The sequence below is a fragment of the Schistocerca gregaria genome, chromosome 10 (genome assembly GCF_023897955.1).
Source record: "Schistocerca gregaria isolate iqSchGreg1 chromosome 10, iqSchGreg1.2, whole genome shotgun sequence".
In the NCBI taxonomy this organism is placed as follows: Eukaryota; Metazoa; Arthropoda; class Insecta; order Orthoptera; family Acrididae; genus Schistocerca; species Schistocerca gregaria.
This window is the reverse complement of record NC_064929.1, coordinates 120,751,942-120,773,607: the sequence shown is the minus strand read 5'-3', so window position 1 is coordinate 120,773,607 and position 21,666 is coordinate 120,751,942. Positions and strand designations below refer to the sequence as shown.

General features: G+C 43.7%; 1 protein-coding gene across 2 annotated transcripts in view; it reads left to right on the top strand.

Annotated features, from left to right (window-relative positions):
- LOC126293478 (natterin-3-like) overlaps positions 1-21,089 on the top strand; it is a 118,481-nt gene extending 97,392 nt beyond the window's left edge. For both annotated transcript variants that reach the window (XM_049986720.1, XM_049986721.1), the window contains exons 4-5: positions 6,224-6,367; positions 20,875-21,089. In XM_049986720.1, coding sequence (XP_049842677.1) covers positions 6,224-6,367; positions 20,875-20,961 — 231 coding nt within the window. In that variant the 3' untranslated portion in view covers positions 20,962-21,089. The remainder of the gene's footprint in view (positions 1-6,223; positions 6,368-20,874) is intronic.
- Positions 21,090-21,666: the final 577 nt, after the last annotated feature.

Below are 21,666 nucleotides of genomic sequence, written 5' to 3'. Positions count from 1 at the left end.
ATTTTTAGCGTTTTTTTTATATTTGCTATTAATGTTGTTTTCTCGGTGGAGCGTCTTAAGCTTGTCGCGTGGGCTGTCGTCACAACATCTGTATTCTTTCCCTCCAACTTCAGTGGCGCTATTTTTGCTCTCGTAATGTTATTGTTATTTTGGTCTTCAACCCGAAGACTGCTTTGCTTCAGCTCTCCATGCCACTCTATCTTGTGCAGGTCTCTTCATCTCTGAATAACTACTACAACCTAAATCCTTCTGAATCTGTTTACCGTATTCATCCCTTAGTCTCCCACTACGATTTTTACGCCCCCCTCCCCCCCCCCCCCCTACGTCCCTCCAGTGCTAAATTGTTGATCCCTTGACGCCTCAGAATGTGTCCTACCAACTGATCCCTTCTTTTGCTCAGGTTGTACCACAAAATTCTGCTCTCCCCAATTTTATTTGGTACTTTCTCATTAGTTACGTGATCTGGCCATCTAATCTTCAGCATTCTTTTGTAGCACCACATTTCGAAAGCTTCTATTCTCTTCTTGTCTAAACTGTTTATCGCCCATGTTTCACATCCATAGATGGCTATATCCCCTACAAATACTTTTAGAGAAGATTCCCTGCCACTTAAATCTATACTCTTTGTTAACAATTTTTTTTCTTCAGAAACGGTTTCCTTGCCATCACCAGTCTACATTTCATATTCTCTCTCCTTCGACTATCCTCAGCCATTTTTCTGCCTAAATAGCAAAACTCATCTACTACTTTAAATTTATTATTTCCTAATCTAATTCCCTTAGCATCACCTGATTTAATTCGACTACATACCATTGCCCTTGTTTGGCTTTTGTTGATGTTCTTCTTCTATCCTCCTTTCAAGACACTATCCATTTCGTCCATCTGCTCTTTCAAGTCCTTCACTGCCTTTGACAGAATTACAGCGTCATCGACAAACGTCAGAGTTTTTATTACTTTACCCTAAGATTTAATTCCTACTCTTAATTTTGCTTTGGCTTGCTTTACTGTTTGCCCAATGTGCAGACTGAATAACATCGGGGGTAGGCTACAATCCTGTATCACTCCTTTCTGAACCGTCACATCCCTTTCACGCCTCTCTCCATAACCGAGTGAAAAAAATTAGAACAAACTGTTGTCTTGCCTGGCAACGCCATTTATTTTGGAAGGTCTAAATTTCAGTTTAACGACTCTTTTTTGTTGTTGCAAGTTCTGCTCTCAACGTAGCGATCGGCACCTTCTGATGTGGAAATGACAGCCGGGAAAATACCGGGACGTCACTCACGTAGCCATGTTCATGTATTTCGACCATCATCAGTTATTTTGCAGCCCAAGTAGCAAAAGCCATCCTAATCCAGTTCCCTCATCATCACCTGATTTAATTCGACTACATTCCATTACCCTTGTTTTGTTTTTGTTGATGTCCTTCTTATATCCTCCTTTGAATACACTGCCTATTTTGTTCAACTGCTCTTCCAAGTCCTTCACCGCCTTTGACAGAATTACAGTGTCATCGACAAACGTCAGAGTTCTTATTACTTTATCCTTAGCTTTAATTCCTACTCTTAATTTTTCTTGAATTTCCTGTACTGTTTGTCCAATGTGCAGATTGAATAACATCGGGGGTAGGCAAAAAGCCCTGTCTGACTCCCTTCTAAACCACCACTTCGCTTTCACGCCTCTCTCCATAACCGAGTGAAAAAAATTAGAACAAACTATTTTCTTGCCTGGCAACGCAATTTATTTTGAAAGGTCTAAATTTCAGTTTAACGACTCTTTTTTGTTGTTGCAAGTTCTGCTCTCAACGTAGCGATCGGCACCTTCTGATGTGGAAACGACAGCCGGGAAAATACTGGGACGTCACTCACGTAGCCATGTTAATGTGTTTCGACCATCATCAGTTATTTTGCAGCCCAAGTAGCAAAACCCATCTACTATTTTCCTAATCCAATTCCCTCATCACCACCTGATTTCATTCGACTACATTCCATTACCCTTGTTTTGCTTTTGTTGATGTCCTCCTTATATCCTCCTTTCAACACACCGCCCATTTCCTCCAACTGCTCTTCCAAGTCCTTCACTAGCTTTAACAGAATTACAGTGTCATCTATAAGCATCTGAGTTTTTATTTCTTTTCCCTGAGCTTTAATTCCTACTCTTAATTTTGCTTTGGCTTCCTTTACTGTTTGCCCAATGTGCAGATTGAATAACATCGGGGGTAGGCTACAATCCTGTATCATTTCCTTCTGAACCATGACTTCCCTTTCACGTCTCTCTCCATAACCCAGTGAAAAAAAATTAGAACAAAATATTTTCTTGCCTGGCAACGCCATTTATTTTGAAAGGTCTAAATTTCAGTTTAACGACACTTTTTTTGTTGTTGCAAGCGCTGCTCTCAACGTAGCCATCAGCACTTTCTGATGTGGAAATGACAGCCGGGAAAAATACCGGGACGTCACTCACGTAGCCATGACATTAATGCGGTCGTTGCGACGGAATATCCGGCCGGCCGGCGCCGTTGGAACGGCACCTCCAGCTTTCCCCTGGAGTGTTCGTCAGAACAACGGCGTCACCTACCGCGCCGAGACAAACAACTCTATTCCTGGCGACCGCGCGTAGGTGACTCAGAGCAGCATGGGACTCGTTATCTGCGTCGTGTCGCGTTTCTCGAACCTCCTGTGCACCTCAGATAAGTCTTATTTGCTCCGGATATCTGACGAGATACGCGGCAAACACGTACGTACAACACGCCCACAGCGACACGGCAGTCACTCGTACGCGACAATTAATTCAAACTTCCCGATGGAAGGAATTTGTTCGACATTTTTGACGCAATGAAAAGGTGTTAAAATATTAATTATACAAGATTGTCATCGTGTTTTCGAGTGTAATGATGACTTTCGTAGTTTCGTTCTGTTCCATAGTTCTCCTTACGGTAAGGGCGACACACACACACCCATGCCCGAGGGAGGACTCAAACATCCGACGGGTGGAGCAGCACAACCTTTGCAAGGCGCCCCGGACCACGCGGATTAATGTATGACAGTTAGTATCGACAGACTTTGCTGTCAACTTCAGGTCTTAAACTTTTGTCGTAAGACATCTACATCCATACTCCGCAAGCCACCTGACGGTGTGCGGTGGAGAGTATCTTGAGTACCTCTATCGGTTCTCCCTTCTATTCCAGTCTCGTATTGTTCGTGGAAAGAAGGATTGTCGGTATGCCTCTGTGTGGGATCTAATCTCTCGCCGGCCGCGGTGGTCTCGCGGTTCTAGGCGCGCAGTCCGGAACCGTGCGACTGCTACGGTCGCAGGTTCGAATCCTGCCTCGGGCATGGATGTGTGTGATGTCCTTAGGTTAGTTACGTGTAAGTAGTTCTAAGTTCTATGGGACTAATGACCACAGCAGTTGAGTCCCATAGTGCTCAGAGCCATTAGAACCATTATTCTAATCTCTCTGATTTTATCCTCGTCGTCACTTCGCGAGATATACGTAGGAGGGAGAAATATACTGCTTCACTCTTCGGTGAAGGTATGTTCTCGAAACTTCCACAAAAGTCCGTACCGAGCTACTGAGCGTCTCTCCTGCAGAGTCTTCCACTGGAGTTTATCTATCATCTCCGTAACGCTTTCGCGATTACTAAATGATCCTGTAACGAAGCGCGCTGCTCGCCGTTGGATCTCCTCTAACTCCTCTATCAACCCTATCTGGTACGGATCCCACACTGTTGAGCAGTATTCAAGCAGTGAGCGAACAAGGGTACTGTAACCTACTTCCTTTGTTTTCGGATTGCATTTCACTAGGATTCTTCCAATGAATCTCAGTCTGGCATCTGCTTTACCGACGATCAACTTTATATGATCATTCCATTTTAAATCACTCCTAATGCGTACTCCCAGATAATTTATGGAATTAACTGCTTCCAGTTGCTGACCTGCTATTTTGTAGCTAAGTGATAAGGGACCTATCTTTCTATGTATTCGCATCACATTACACTTGTCTACATTGAGATTCAATTGCCATTCCGTGCACCATGCGTCAATTCGCTGCAGATCCACCTGCATTTCAGTACAATTTTCCATTGTTGCAACCTCTCGATACACCACAGCATCATCTGCAAAAAGGATCAGTGAACTTCCGATGTCATCCACCAGGTCATTTATGTAAATTGTGAATAGCAACGGTCCTATGACACTCCCCTGCGGCACACCTGAAATCACTCTTACTTCGGAAGACTTCTCCCCATTGAGAAAGACATGCTGCGTTCTGTTATCTAGGAACTCTGCAATCCAATCACACAATTGGTCTGATAGTCCATATGCTCTTACTTCGGTCATTAAACGACTGTGGGGAACTGTATCGAACGCCTTGCGTAAGTCAAGAAACACGTCATCTACCTGTGAACCCGTGTTCATGGCCCTCTGAGTCTCGTGGACGAATAGCGCGATCTGGGTTTCACACGATCGTGCTCCCCGAGCACTGGGTCCCGGGTCCGATTCCCGGCGTGGTCAAGAATTTTCACCTGTCTCGAGATGACTGGATGTTTGTGTTGTCCTCATCATTTCATTATCAGTCATGAAAGTGGCGAGACCGGACTAGGCAAAGGTTGGGAATTTGTACGGGCGCTGATAACCGTGCAGTCGACCGCCCGACAAACCGAACATCATCATCATCGTCATCAACTTTCTGGGCAACTAAGGATTTAAGCTTTCCAGCGAAAGCCCTTCTTCGGAAACAGAAAGCCACAAACATTAACACAAGCACAACTGAGACACACACGGCCACTTTCTCTCTGTCCATCTGAGACTCATTAGTAGACCGCGGATTTTAGGCAAAAACCTATTTTGTGCCTGAGTGCCTATTTGCATAAAAATTTGTACTTATGCGTCTCATGACTATTTACACTTAATAGCGTTAATTCTATAGGACCTAAAAAGCCTATTTCGACGTTAGTGCCTATTTCGGCTTTAATATCCTAAAAAGTGCCTATTTCATAATATAAGACAGTGACTCCAAGTTTTTCCACACTATACGACAGATGGGAAAAAATATTTTCTGCCCACCGTGCAGCAAGGTGGCTAGCTGATATGCGCTCACGCTTCGTATTTGCCTAACACTTCGGTCTTTTTTAGTTTTTTATATCGCTATCCCTGTTAAATCCAAATACTCTTTATAGGTGTTTTATTATTCATATCCAAAAAATAGATCACGGATCTTTAGGCTGAACCCTAATTTTTTTTCCTAAGCTCCAATTTGCATATAAGTTGGTACTTCTGCGTTTCATGACTAACTAAACTGAATACCGTTAGTTCTATAGGACCTAAAATTGCGTATTTCTACGTTGACGCCTAATTTGGCCTATTTCTGCATCAAAATCGTAAAAAGTACCCTGAAGGAGTTGTGTGCAGCTGCCGACATACTTAGTGGAAAATCCAGCACTCTTGAGTGCAGTATTCCTGTCCAACATGTGCCGAAAATGAAGTACGTCCCTGTCACATCTGTTGTTGTAGAACGTTCTTTTTCAGCGTATAAATTGATTCTGACTGACAAGCGCCACAGTTTTTCACTAGAAAACCTAGAAAAGACTGGTTATGAAGCCAACTATGGTCAGAATATGTGAAACTACGAATGTATTAATTAAACCATTGCCACATCTTTTTTACGGAGATCTTTATCTTGCAGGAACTCAAAAGTATTTGGAGTTATGTTCAACATTAATGTTGTAGATTGCTGTGCTCTGTAACTGTGTAAATATTCAGTCTCCTTGTTTTAATGATTAATAAGATGTTCATACTGTAAACACTGTGCATTTTATTTTCTCTGCATAATTTTTATTAGAACCTATCTTAGGTTTTATATAGCCTAAATGAACTACTGAAGGAGCCTATTCTAGGTGCCTAAAACACACTTTTATACGACCTAAAAATCTGTGGTCTACTCATTAGTTGGTGGCAGTGATCATGTCTGTGTGAGTCATTCTTGTGCGAATGGGTCTCTGCTGTCTATATTTGAAGAAGGTATCTTCGCGGAGAGTTAACTTTAGTAGTATTTTCTTTGAGCCAGTCTGCAACACATTGGATCCTCTATGTAGTGAACAGCAAACTGTTCTTTTGATAATATTGTTTTATGTGCGAATTCGTGTATTAAAGAATAACCTGGAAGTGCTGTTCAGATGTAGGCTAGTGTGTGAGGCCCGGTTATGCAGTGTTGTACTGTTTTTTGCAGGTGCTGTGTGACGGGGACCCTGCCTGGGTGATGACCTCTGGGGGCAGCGTCCCAGAAGGCGCAGTGCCCGGGGGAACCACCAGCGAGGGCGAGCGGCTCTTCATTGGCCGCGTCATGCACGATGGCGCCTTTTCCGTGGGCAAGGTACTTAAACACACCCTACTTAGGCTAGCATGGGACGGTTGCCAGGGGCAGTGCATGAAGGGCAGTCGTATCAACACAAAAGTCACTTAATGCATAAACTCCGCACGAGTGCAGTTTTGGTTTCATTTGTTAAGTTCGTCGTCAGAAGAGCCAACACCGTGTTACTAGAGGAGGCCGAAATGCACGCGTTTTAGCTCACGCAGGCTGGCGTGAGGAGGGAAGGACTATACTGACGTGAGGTCTGGAAGATGACAAGGAATTAGAATTCAGAAAGCGAACGTAGCTAGTTAATACTAAACTTTAATACATTTATGATGAACGTCGCTCTTGACGGTACATGATTCACAATATTATCACAAGATTATAGTGACTGAATATGGCGCCTTGCTAGGTCGTAGGAAACGACGTAGCTGAAGGCTATGCTAAACTGTCGTCTCTCCAAATGAGAGCGTATGTAGACAGTGAACCATCGCTAGCAGAGTCGGCTGTACAACTGGGGCGAGTGCTAGGGAGTCTCTCTAGACTAGACCTGCTGTGTGGCGGTGCTCGGTCTGCAATCACTGATAATGGCGACACGCGGGTCCGACGAATATTAACGGAGCGCGGCCGATTTAAAGGCTACCACCTAGCAAGTGTGGTGTCTGGCGGTGACACCACAAAGTTACTGGTAGCTTCTCTAAGAACACCTTTGTCATAGTGTCTCTCAATTTCGGACAACTGTAGAGTGTAATTCCGAGTGAACAAATAATTTATTACACACACAGACACACAAACACAAACATGTACAGGGTGAGTCGCGTAAGACGTAACACAGCATTTATTCCGGGGGCGATTGCAAGTATCGGGAAGCGGTTTCCGGCTAATCATAGCGGACTATGGGGCACATACGTTGGCACATGCTCAATAATCTCAACGTTTATATTGACCGAGATAATGATGCAAGTACATGTTTTTTAAATGGGGTGCTATCCTTTTTTTACCATCATTCAAACGCTCTGGAAAAGACTCGTATAGTTATGTAACGCATGTTGGCTATTGTGATTCAGACGCTGGGAAATATTGTACGATTGAAGGTCGAGGCGGTCGGAATGGGCTTGCGCGACCCGCAGGCCGAGTTGCTGTGGTCTGTCTATGCAGCATGCACGGCCACGATACGTAGGTACATCGCCCTCCTTTGCGCCCTCTTTTAACCAAAGTTTGAATCACAATAACAACATGCGTTACATCACTATACGCATCTTTCCCAGAGCGTTCGAATGATGGTAAAAAAAAGGATAGCGCCCCATTTATAAAACATGTACTTGCCTCATTATCTCGGTCAATATATACGCTGTGATTGTTGTGCATGTACCAAAGTTCGTGCGCCATAGTTGGCTTTGATTTGCCGAACACCGCTTGTCGATACGTGCAATCGCACCCAGAATAAAGGGGGTGTTAGTCTTACGCGAATCATCCATATATATATATATATATATATATATATATCAGCCAGTTTCTCTTGAGCTGCAGGGCCGGGCCACATAAGCAACATTCACAGTTTAGAACAACAAAGCTTTTATTACACCTTTTTTTGGCAAAATGAAATTTTATCTTTAAAATGTTTGTGATAAGGTAAGTTAGCAAAAAAATCCTTACAAGCGCGGGCAACCGCTCCATTCAAACAACAACATTAATCTTTAACCAAGCATTAAGTGCATCGCAAGTTAATTAAATTCTGTACACAGTAAAGCTCCCAAAAGGAGACTACAATACTGAGATAAACTTTAACCAATAATGGATATAAAATTCTTTTTAACACAAAATAAAATACAGACAGATACGCACCTTCGTGACACATTTTCAAAAGAGGTGACGTCGCATAGGTCCGGGCAAATTCAAGTAGCAGAAGGGGGCCCCACTGGAGCCAGACAAGAGGTGGCTTGACCCAGAACCCACAGCAAGCGGGCGAGTTGGACAGGGTGCCGCACACACTACACTGTGCTATAACACACAATACCTTTATGAAATCCTTTACAGATCCGAATCAGGGCCGAACGACTGGATTCGAGTAACAGTTCCCACACTACAAGCTAGGTTCGGTCTTGCAAAGGTGTCAAACACACCACAACATTTGCGTCGTGCGCCGACCTGCTCAACCACGCTCGCCTCCGATTCTCAGCGGCTCTCCGGCTGCCCCCTCTCGCACACACGCCCGTCGCGGTCAAATGCCACCTCAAACGGCCGAGTCCAAACATCACACTATGCCGACCCGATCGATCAATCGATACGAGCCGGCACGGCTTATATATACCGCTAAACGCATGCGTATGCAAATACAGAGGTATGTAAACAAGCAGAATTCGGCGCTGCGGTCAGTGACGCCTACATAAGACAACAAGTGGTCTGTGACTAAAAGAATCGGTCAACGTGACGGAAGTGCAACCCTTCCCCAAATTGCTGCAGATTTCAATGCTGGACCATCAACAAGCGTCACGGTGCGAGCCATTCTACGAAACATTATCGATATGGGCTTTCGGAGCCGAAGGTCCACTCGTGTACCCTTGATGACCGCACGATACAAGGCATTATGCCTCGCCTGGGCACATCAACATCGACATAGGACTTTTGATGAGTGCAACCATGTGGCCTGGTCGGACGAGTCTCGTTCCAAATTATATCAAGCGGTGTATGAGAATGGACATAGAGGCAACCTCATGAACCTATGGACCCTGCGTATCAGCAGGGGACTGTTCAAGCTGGTGGAGGCTCTGTAATGGTGTGGAGTGTGTGGAGTTGGGGTGATATGGGACCCCTAATACCTCTAGATACCTCTCTGACAGTTGACACGTACGTAAGCACCCTTTATGATCATCTGCATCCTCTCATGTCCATTGTGCATTCCGACTGGCAATTCCAGTAGGACAATGCTACACGCCATAAGCCCAGAACTGCTACAGAGTGGCTCCAGGGACACTCCTCTGAGTTTAAACACTTCCGCTGACCACCAAACTCACAAGAGATGAACGTTATTGAGCATATCTGGGATGCCTTGCAACGTGCTGCTGAAAAGAGATCACCACCCTGCAAGATTCATGGTGTCAGTTTCCTTCATCACTACTTCAGACACTAGTCAAGTTGATGCCATGTTGTGTCGTGGCACTTCTGCGTGCTCTCAGGGACTCTGCACGACATTAGGCAGGTGTACCAGTTTCTTTGGCGCTTACTTGTATAAACAGGGTGTTACAAAAAGGTACGACCAAACTTTCAGGAAACATTCCTCACACACAAAGAAAGAAAGTATGTTATGTTGACGTGTGTCCGGAACCGCCTAATTTCCATGTTAGAGCGCATTTTAGTTTCTTGCATCCACGCTCAATGGAGCACGTTATCATGATTTCATACGGGATACTCTACCTGTGCTGCTAGAACATGTGCCTTTACAAGTACGACACAGCATGTGGTTCGTGCACGATGGAGCTCCTGCACATTTCAGTCGAAGTGTTCCTACGCTTCTCAACAACAGATTCGGTGACCGATGGATTGGTAGAGGTGGACCAATTCCATGGCCTCCACGCTCTCCTGACCTCAACCCTCTTGACTTTCATTTATGGCGGCATTTGAAAGCTCTTGTCTACGCAGGCCCGGTACCAAATGTAGCGACCCTTCGTGCTCGTATTGTGGACGACTGTGATACAATACACCATTCTCCAGGGCTGCATCAGTGCATCAGGGATTCCATGCGACGGAGGGTGGATGCATGTATCCTCGCTAACGTAGGACATTTTGAACATTTCCTGTAACAAAGTGTTTGAACTCACGCTGCTACGTTCTGTTGCTGTGTGTTTCCATTACGTGGTTAATGTGATTTGAAGAGAAGTAATAAAATGAGCTCTAACTTGGAAAGTAAGCGTTTCCGGACACATGTCCACATAACATATTTTCTTTCTTTGTGTGTGAGAAATGTTTCCTGAAAGTTTGGCCGTACCTTTTTGTAACACCCTGTATGTATGTATAGGACGAGAAAGCCACTGACGTCTTCCGCGCAGATGCGCACCAGGTTAGAACTTATATCGGAATAGGTCAAGTGCAAAGAGTATTGACCATAAAGGTCAGTACAGCAGTTGTGTCTGGATAAACTGAATTTTTTTTTTCTGACTAAGGTAGTCCATGCAGGTGCACTGCCCTCTGTGTCCGAATGGCTTGGTGGTCAGAGCATCTGCCTAGTAACTGGAGACCCGTGTTCGAATTCCAGTCCGGCACTAATTTTCAACTTTCTCCATTGATGTCAGTCAATGCCCTCTAGCAGCTAACAAATACCTTTGTATCTTAACTGATAAGGTGCTGCTTACTCCATGGAAAAAAGTTGGCCAACCATTGTGACCGAGCGGTTCTAGGCGCTTCAGTCCGGAATCGCGCTAGTGCTGCGGTCGCAGGTTGGAATCCTGCCTCGAGCATGGATGTGTGTGATGTGCTTAGGTTAGTTAGGTTTAAGTAGCTCTAAGTCTAGGGGACGGAATGACTTTCGATGTTAAGTCCCATAGTGCTCAGAGCCATTTGAATTTGAAAAGAAGTTGAAATTTTTTATGAGGCAGTTTTTTCATCATGTGCAAATTACTGGTAGCTTGTCTGCATATACGTGTTTAACAGTATGTGTGTCAATTACAGACCACTATGCAGTCATATTTATCTCTACGGCGCGCATCTGGGGGAACTAAATTTCATATCATCATATTCCACTGTAAGCAGTGCAGAGATCTTAAAGGCGAGTCGGTGACTGATAATGTGGACTACATGCTTCTGATCAGGGATATGACAGTCGTCATAAAAGCGTCAGTCATAAATATAATTTAATACATCGAAGAATGAAACGAATCAAGTGCCGAGTCACCGTAAAGCAACGCTCATAAACTATATGGTTAATTATTAAAATGAACGGCATGCACTGGAAAGCCAGGCTGGGAATGCTCAGACAACACTTTCTCTGATAGCACTGATATTAAATGAGTTATGTCTGTGGTTCCCCGAACTGGATACCTTATATTGTATGAACTTGTTGCACAGCTTTCTTGACCATTCAATCCCAGTAGGCTGTGGACACGTTGACTTCCTGTGACAAATATATTAGGTATAAGTAGGAAAAGTAGGAACGTAATGGCCATGTGGTGCCAAGTATATACCACTGCCATTCCTCGTAATTTGGCAAGTGGCAAGCACATGATGACATCTTGTCCCAGCACCCCTATCTTCTCTATCCCCTTCCCCTATCCCTATAGCAACTCCTCCACTCTCTTAAGTTGTCACGTCCCTTTCTTGGAAATACGCCACTCAAAGATTTTATAAGCAAGTACACACACACACACACACACACACACACACACACACACAAACACAAACATACACAGACACCCGAAACCACATAGTCAAGACTTCCACACAAGAATAATGACTATGAATAATAATGCCGAAGAACTAAAGTTTCATCCAACAATTTGCAAATAGTACAAAAGAGCAATTTAGGATCACCAACGCTCAGGAACTAGCCTGAAAGTTCATAAACGCAAAGGCTCATGAGGCCAGGTGTCAGTTTCAAAAATCCTTCCGCGCACCACATTGCAAAGGTCGTTTAGTAATACTTAGCTGAATACTACAAAGACGAACCACAATAACGAATAAAAACAGTTTAAGCCTGCAGATATGTAACATACCAAATAATACTCAATTCACTATGGAAATCAAAGCAGTAGAAACAATACGCCATCTTGACCTCAAAATTACAAAATCCATCAACGGACACAGTTTTAACACATTCAGAAAATGAACAGTTCCAGATAATATTTCACGTGGATTTCACTGCATGAGTTTCGTCTTTCAGGCAGACGACTTTGTAGCTCAATATCAATCACTATCAACATTAAAAATTTAATGTGAAGTGTCAGACTGATGCTCCACTTCCTGAATTTTACACGCTGAAGAAGCATATTTCGGTGAAAAAAAGAACACCATTATTTATTGTTGTTTTTGTTTTCGTGGTCTTCAGTCCTGAGACTGGTTTGATGCAGCTCTCCATGCTGCTCTATCCTGTGCAAGCTTCTTCATCTCCCAGTACCTACTGCTACCTACATCCTTCTGAATCTTTATTTATTATGAATTATTATTTATTATTTATTATGAATTCTTTTAGACAGTAAAGTAAACTACAATCCATAAGTTTTATCTACATTACAGTACCCCGTGCTATGGTATTATCTTATCAAATGTTTGTCATTGTCTGCTGATAATTCCTTATCTTACCAGACCACCTAATTTTACACGCCTATCTGTAGCACAACATCAGGAACGCTTCGATTCTCTTCTTTTATGATTTTCCCAGAGGTTGTTCACCTGCATAAGACGCTGTGTTCGAAACGTGCATTCTCACAAATTTCTTCCTCAAATTAAGGTCTAATTTTGATGCAAACAGACACCTTTCAACAAGGAATGTTCTTTTTTTGCATGTGCTAGTATTCTTTTCACATACTTCCTGCTGTGTGTTTCTCTGCTTAGGAGGTAGCAGAATTCTATAACTTCACCTACTCGATGTCACCAATTTCGATGTTAAATTTATCCTCAATCTAATTTTTGATACGCCTCATTGCTTTGATCTTCCTTCTCTTTACCCTCAGTCCATATTCTGTAGACATTTGACTGTTCATTCCATTCAGCAACTACCTCAGTTCTTCTTTACATCCACTGAGGACAGCAATGTTGTCAGTGTATCTTTTCAAGATCATCTTCGATGTCTATGTTGAACAGTATAGGCTGAAGATTGCATCTCTGTGTTACTCCTTTTCCAATCCGATCACTTTACTCTTTTACTTCGATCCTTACTTTTCTCTGTTGGTTCTTGTGTATGTACACTATTGGCCATTATAATTGCTACACCGCGAAGATGGTGTGCTCTAGATGCGAAATTTAACCGACACGAAGAAGATGCTGTGAGATGCAAATGATTAGCTTTCCAGAGCATTCTCACGAGGTTGGCGAGGGTGGCAACACCTACAACGTGCTGACATGAAGAAAGTTTCCAACCGATTTCTCCTACACAAACAGCAGTTGACCGGCGTTGCCTGGTGAAACGTTGTTGTCATGACTCGTGTAAGGAGGAGATATGCGTACCATCACGTTTTCTACTTTGACAAAGGTCGGATTGTAGCCTATCGCGATTGCGGTCTATCGTACCGCGACATTGCTGCTCGCGTTGTTCGAGATCCAATGAGTGTTAGCAGAATGCGGAATCGGTGGGTTCAGGAGGGTAATACGGAACGCCGTGCTGGATACCAACGGCCTCGTGTCACTAGCAGTCGAGATGAGAGGCATCTTATCCGCATGGCTGTAACGGATCGTGCAGCCACGTCTCGATCCCTGAGTCAACAGATGGGGACGTTTGCAAGACAACAACCATCTGCACGAACAGTTCGACGACGTTTGCAGCAGCAAAGATTATCAGCTCGGAGGCCATTGTTGCGGTTACCCTTGAGGCTGCATCACAGGCAAGAGCGCCTGCGATGGTGTACTCGACGACGAACCTGGGTGCACGAATGGCAAAACGTCGTTTTTTCGGATGAATCCAGGTTCTGCTTACAGGATCATGACCGTCGCATCCGTGTTTGGCGAAATCGCGGTGAACGCACATTGGAAGCGTGTATTCGTCATCGCCATATTGGCGTATCACTGGGCGTGATGGTATTGGGTTCCATCGGTTACATGTCTCGGTCACCTCTTGTTCGCATTGACGGCACTTTGAACAGTGAACGTTACATTTCAGACGTGTTACGACCCATGGCTCTACCCTTCATTTGATCCCTGTGAAACCCTGCACTTCAGCACGATAGTGCAGGACCGCATGTTGCAGGTTCTGTACTGACCTTTCTGCATACAGAAAATGTTCGACTGCTGCCGTGGCCAGCACATTCTCCAGATCTCTCACTAATTGAAAACGTCATGTCAATGGTGGCCGAGCAACTGGCTCCTCACAATACGCCAGTCACTACTCTTGATGAACTGTGGTATCGTGTTGAAGCTGCATGGGCAGCTGTACCTGTACACGCCATCCAAGCTCAGTTTGACTCAATGCCCAGGCGTATCAAGGCCGTTATTACGGCCAGAGGTGGTACTGATTTCCCAGGATCTATGCTCCCAAACTGCGTGAAAATGTAGTCACATGTCAGTCCTAGTATAATATATTTGTCCAATGAATACCCGTTTATCATCTGTATTTCTTCTAGGGGTATCAATTTTAATGGCCAGTAGTGCAGGAACGTAATGGCCATGTGATGTCAAGAATATACCATTGACATTCCTCTGATTTTGGGAAAAGACGAGCACATGATGACATCTTGCCCCCGCACCCCTACCTTCTCATCACCCTCTCCCATCCCTCTACCAATTCTCCACTTTCGTTAGTTGTCACGTCCCTTTCTTGGAAATAAGCCAATCAAAGAGTTTCTAAGCCAGCACACACGCATACACACCCACGCACGCACACACACACACACACACACACACACACACACACACACACACACACATCCAGATACACAGACACACAAAACCACATAGTCAAGGCTTCCAACACAAGAATAATGTTTTTGAATAATAATGCCGTAGAACTAAAGCTTGATCCAACAATTTGCTAATAGGCAGGAAACATTCTTATGACAAAACAACAATTTAGGATCACCAACCCTCAGGAACTAGCCTGAAAATACGTAAACGCAAAGGCTCAGATGTCAATTTCAAAAATACTCCTGCACACCACATTGCAAATGTTGTTCAGTAATACTTAGCTGAACACCACAAAGACGAACCACAATAACGAATAAAAACAGTTTAAGCCTGCAGATATGTAACATACCAAATAACACTCAATTCACTATGGAAATCAGAGCAGAAGAAACAATACGCCATCTTGACCTCAAAATTACAAAATCCATCAACGGACACAGTTTTAACAGATTCAGAAAATGAACAGTTCCAGATAATATTTCACGTGGATTTCACTGCATGAGTTTCGTCTTTCAGGCAGACGACTTTGTAGCTCAATATCAATCACTTTATCAACATTAAAAATTTAATGTGAAGTGTCAGACTGATGCTCCACTTCCTGAATTTTACACGCTGAAGAAGGATATTTCGGTGAAATAAAAAGAACACCATTGTTTATTATGAATTCTTTTAGACAGTAAAGTAAACTACAATCCATAAGTTTTATCTACATTACAGTACCCCATGCTATGGTATTATCTTATCAAATGTTTGTCCATTGTCTGCTGATAATTCCTTATCTTATCAGTCCACCTAATTTTACACATACATCTGTTGCACAACATCTGAAACGCTTCAATTCTCTTTTTTTACGGCTTTCCCAGAGGTCATTCACCTGTATAAGACGCTGTGTTCGAAGCGTGCACTCTCAGAAATTTCTTCCTCAAATTAAGGTCTACGTTTGATACTCGCAGACATCTTTCAACCAGGAATGTTCTTTTTTGCATGTGTTAGTATTCTTTTCACATCCTTCTTGTTGTGCGTTCTTGTACTTACAAGGTAGCAGAATTCCATAACCTACTCCGAGGTCACCAATTTCAATGTTAAATTTATTCGTAATTTTTGATACTCGTCATTAGTTTCATCTGCCTTCTTTTTACCCTCAGTCCGTATTCTGTAGTCATTTGACTGTTCATTCCATTCAGCAGCTGCCGCAATTCTTATTTACATCCACTGAGGACAGTAACGTTACCACTGAATCTTCTCAAGATATCTTTTGGGGCTAAATTTTTAATCCCACTCCAAATCTTTCTTTTATTTCAATCATTGTATCTTGGATGTGTATGTTGAAAAGTAGAGGTGAAAGACTGCATCTCTGTGGTAAACCTTTTCCAATTCTATCACTTAGTTCTTTGCTTTCTAGCCTTACTTTTCTCTCTTTGTTCTTGTGCATGTAGTATATTACCCGTATCTCCCTACAGCTTACGTCTATTTTTTCAGCATTTAGAACTTTTTGCTCTATTTTACTTCAACGAACGCTTTTTCTGGCACGAGAAATGTTATGAACGTGTCTGTATTTCTCTTACGACCATTGTCAAATGCAACATCAGAACTATCTCTCTTGTACCTTTATTTATCCCAAAGACGGCCCGATATTCATCTAGCAAATCCTCAGTTTTCGTTTCCATTCTTCTATATACTAAAGTAACAAGAACGAAAATAGCCTCACCTGCAAATATGAAAGCATAAAGTTATTATTCCATGATTGATTTTGGGACTTCACACCCCAAACAAATGGTTCTTATGGCTCTAAGCACTATGGGACTCAACATCTGTCCCCTAGACTTAGAGCTACTTAAACCTGACCAAAATACAGGGTGATTCAAAAAGAATACCACAACTTTAAAAATGTGTATTTAATGAAAGAAACATAATATAACCTTCTGTTATACATCATTACAAAGAGTATTTAAAAAGGTTTTTTTTTCACTCAAAAACAAGTTCAGAGATGTTCAATATGGCCCCCTCCAGACACTCGAGCAATATCAACCCGATACTCCAACTCGTTCCACACTCTCTGTAGCATATCAGGCGTAACAGTTTGGATAGCTGCTGTTATTTCTCGTTTCAAATCATCAATGGTGGCTGGAAGAGGTGGCCGAAACACCATATCCTTAACATACCCCCATAAGAAAAAATCGCTGGGGGTAAGATCAGGGCTTCTTGGAGGCCAGTGATGAAGTGCTCTGTCACGGGCTGCCTGGCGGCCGATCCATCGCCTCGGGTAGTTGACGTTCAGGTAGTTACGGACAGAGAAGTGCCAATGTGGTGGCTCTCCTTACAGTTGACTGTGGAATTTGCAGCTCTCTGCTAGCTCTGCGAGTCGATTTTCCTGGGCTGCGAACAAATGCTTGCTGGATGCGTGCTACATTTTCATCACTCGTTCTCGGCCGTCCAGAACTTTTCCCTTTGCAAAAACACCCATTCTCTGTAAACTGTTTATACCAACCATTAATACACCACCTATCAGGAGGTTTAACACCATACTTCGTTCGAAATGGACGCTGAACAACTGTCGTCGATTCACTTCTGCCGTACTCAATAACACAAAAAGCTTTCTGTTGAGCGGTCGCCATCTTAGAATCAACTGACGCTGACGCCTAGTCAACAGCGCCTCAAGCGAACAAATGTACAACTAAATGAAATTTTATAGCTCCCTTAATTCGCCGACAGATAGTGCTTAGCTCTGACTTTTGTCGTTGCAGAGTTTTAAATTCCTAAAGTTGTGGTATTCTTTTTGAATCACCCTGTACATCACACACATCCATGCCCCAGGTAGGATTCGAACTTGCGACCATAGCAGCCACGTGGTTCCCTTACTGAAGCGCCTAGAACCGCTCTGCCACCCCCCATTGCATAGTTTTTTTCCCAATATTACTTACTCCATGGGGATAACAGTGTTTCTTGTTATGTGTACGTTTTAGATATTCTAGCAGCTGTAAGGTTGGTTAAAGTTCTTGTGCTTAAGTCACTATAGTGTTTACAATTATTCATATTAAATACCATCTACTAAATCAATTATGCTGTGCATATTTAAATGTTAATGTTATACTATGATATTGCTAATTAATTTGAAACTGAACTGAACCTAGTAATAGCTGGAGGGTACAGCCACACTCTATGAGCAAAAACATGTGTATTATTGACACCAGTCTCTAGAGGGGACAGCAGTGAATTTGAGAGGTACATTGAAATGTAATGAATACTATTTTGTGCCCAGTGTGGTATAAATTATGTTACTATCCACGAGTGATACGTCATATCAGTAAGCATATGTTTCTAAGGTCACAATAATGACACAGTCTGGCACATGGCCTCATCATGTTATATGTTTGACAGTGTCATGTTGCTTTGTCATGTTTGTGACATGGTAAATTATTAATCTGTGCAATGTCGGCTTCTTAATCGTACTCTCGGAGCAATATAGTAGTCAGAACGTAAAAGGTAGATCAATAGTTATAAGAACCACAAGTAACCATTAATACAATTACTATACTTCTAAAGGTGAGCGCAGGGGGATGAACACTTACATGAAGTAGAGTCAGAAACTGCCGTTACGTTACTACTCCATTGAGGCACCATTGTACAGGGTGAGTCACCTCACATTACCGCTGGATATATTTCGTAAACCACATCAAATACTGACGAATCGATTCCACAGACCGAACGTGAGGAGAGGGGCTAGTGTAATTGTTTAATACAAACCATACAAAAATGCACGGAAGTATGTTTTTCAACACAAACCTACGTTTTTTTTAATGGAGCCCCGTTAGTTTTGTTAGCACATCTGAACATATAAATAAGTACATAATCAGTGCCGTTTGTTGCATTGTAAAATGTAATTACATCCGGAGATATTGTAACCTAAAGTTGACGCTTGAGTACCACTCCTCCGCTGTTCGATCGTGTGTATCGGAGAGCACCGAATTATGTAGGGATCCAAAGGGAACGTGATGGACCTTAGGTACAGAAGAGACTGGAACAGCACATTACGTCCACATGCTAACACCTTTCTATTGGTCTTTTTCACTGACACACATGTACATTACCATGAGGGGTGAGGAACACGTACACACGTGGTTTCCGTTTTCAATTACGGAGTGGAATAGAGTCTGTGTCAGGCCAATAGATGTTCAATGTGGTGGCCATCATTTGCAGCACGGAATTGCAATCTCTGGCGTAATGAATGTCGTACACGCCGCAGTACATCTGATGTAATGTCGCCGCAGGCTGGCACAATACGTTGTTTCATATCTTCTGGGGTTGTAGGCACATCACGGTACACATTCTCCTTTAACGTACCCCACAGAAAGAAGTCCAGAGGTGTAAGATCAGGAGAACGGGCTGGCCAATTTATGCGTCCTCCACGTCCTATGAAACGCCCGTCGAACATCCTGTCAAGGGTCAGCCTAGTGTTAATTGCGGAATGTGCAGTTGCACCATCATGCTGATACCACATACGTCGACGCGTTTCCAGTGGGACATTTTTCGAGCAAGGTTGGCAGATCATTCTGTAGAAACACGATGTATGTTGCAGCTGTTTGGGCCCCTGCAATGAAGTGAGGACCAATGAGGTGGTCACCAATGATTCCGCAGCATTCACGGTCCACGGTCGCTGTCGCTCTACCTGTCTGAGCCAGCGAGGATTGTCCACGGACCAGTAATGCATGTTCCGTAGATTCACTGACCCGTGGTTTGTGAAACCCGCTTCATCGGTAAACAGGTAGAACTGCTACGCATTGTCTGTTAATGCCCATTGACAGAATTGCACTCGATGATTAAAGTCGCCACCATGTAATTGCTGGTGTAGCGACACATGAAACGGGTGAAAGCGGTGACGATGCAGTATGCGCATGACACTACTTTGACTCAGTCCACCGGCTCTCGCAGTGTCCCGTGTACTCATGTGTGGGTTCATGGCAACAGCAGCTGACACACCAACTGCACCCGCTTCTCCTGTGACGGGCCTGTTACGGACCCGTTTGCGTGCTACGACCATACCTGTTGGCGATAGATGTTTTGTAATGTGCGGCACGTTGGATGCTCTCTGTCCGGGTACCGTTCTGCATACACCCTGCAGGCTTCAGCTGCATTTCGTCGACACTCGCCATAGATGAGTATCACCTCCGCCTTTTCAGAGTTCGAATACACCACGGTCACAGTTCCTACAACACTACACTATCATAGACGTCTGGTAACACGGTGTACTACAGTTGGTCTGCGTGCGGAGACGAATGCAGAATAACAATAGCAGCAAGCGCTGCATGCGGACACTGCGACAGCTAGACCAAACCACAACAGTACACTACAGCCACACTCGTAAACACGGTCGTCATCGTAAACACGTCCCTGCAGATGCTGCTCGCCGACCGTGGCCCGTCTTTCTTACAACACGCAACTGAACGTCGGAGGTTTCAAGCGTCAACTTTAGGTTACAATATCTCCGGATGTAATTAACATTTTACAATGCAACAAACGGCACTGATTACGTATTTGTTTATATGGTAAGATGTGCTAACAAAACTAACGTGGTTCCATTTTTAAAAAAACGTGCCTTTTTGTATGGTTTGTATTAAACAATTACACTAGCCCCTCACCTCACGTTCGGTCTGTGGAATCGGTTCGTCAGTATTTGATGTGGTTTACGAAATATATCCAGCGGTAACGTTAGGTGACTCACCCGGTAGTGGCTGTCTGTGTATTCTTGACGTCAGTTCCCTACAGCAGTAGTTCAGACATTATTCGAGTCCACGCCACGACGTATTGTGGCGCTTATGCGTGCTCTCGGCGGCCCTAGTGGTGTTTGCTCTTCAGCGTTGAACCAGCATGGGTACATTCGAGATTTGACACTGCAAATGCGTCTTCGTCACGAGCCGTAAATTCCGTTACATACCACTTACACTTTTTGTGTTCGCTTATTGCGTTTGTTCTCTTCTTTCCCACAGGTTCAGCCGTCGCACGGCGTGTGCTATATCCCGTACGGGGGTGAGGAAGTGGCATACGGCGAGTACGAGATCTTGGTGGGCCGATAGACCAGGAACGTCCAGGCGAGACCACACACTGCCGGAGGATGCAAGACTGACTGATTTGCCGCGTCCAAACCTCACCCACACGTGCTGTCAGACCATTCAATTATGTCAATAAACACTCTGTCTGCTCACATTGCCTTGTTTCTTTTGTGTCGCTGACGCCACGGCCTTGTCCTAAACCCCCTCGTCCATACATATTGTTCCCACTGTTCCAACTCCTGATGTCCGAATTTTTACCAATATTTTTTTTAAATTTGTGGTAAGTTCCTGGGGACCTATCTGCAGAGGTCTTCGGCCCCTAGACTTAGGCACTACTTAATCTAACTTGAACTAACTTACGCTAAGGACAACACACACCTTGGAGGACTCGAAACCCTGACGGGGAGAGCCGCACGAACCGTGGCAATGCGCTTTTTATCAAACAGTTCATTTATTTGTTTACATGAATTTCTTATTGAGCCACCACCAGGTTGGTGTCTTCAGGTCCTCTCATACATCAAACAAGGAGGTACTTACGGGTACAAAGAAAGATCACTAAACATTTTTAATTTCTGTGTTTTCATAGCCCTGTGAGTTACGTTTGGGTTTTGGTTGTTTTGTGGAGCAGACCGGACAACGAGGTCATCCGATTAGGGAAGGACGGGGAAGGAAGTCGGCCGTGCCCTTTCGAAGGAACCATCCCGGAATTTACCTGGAGCGATTTAGGGA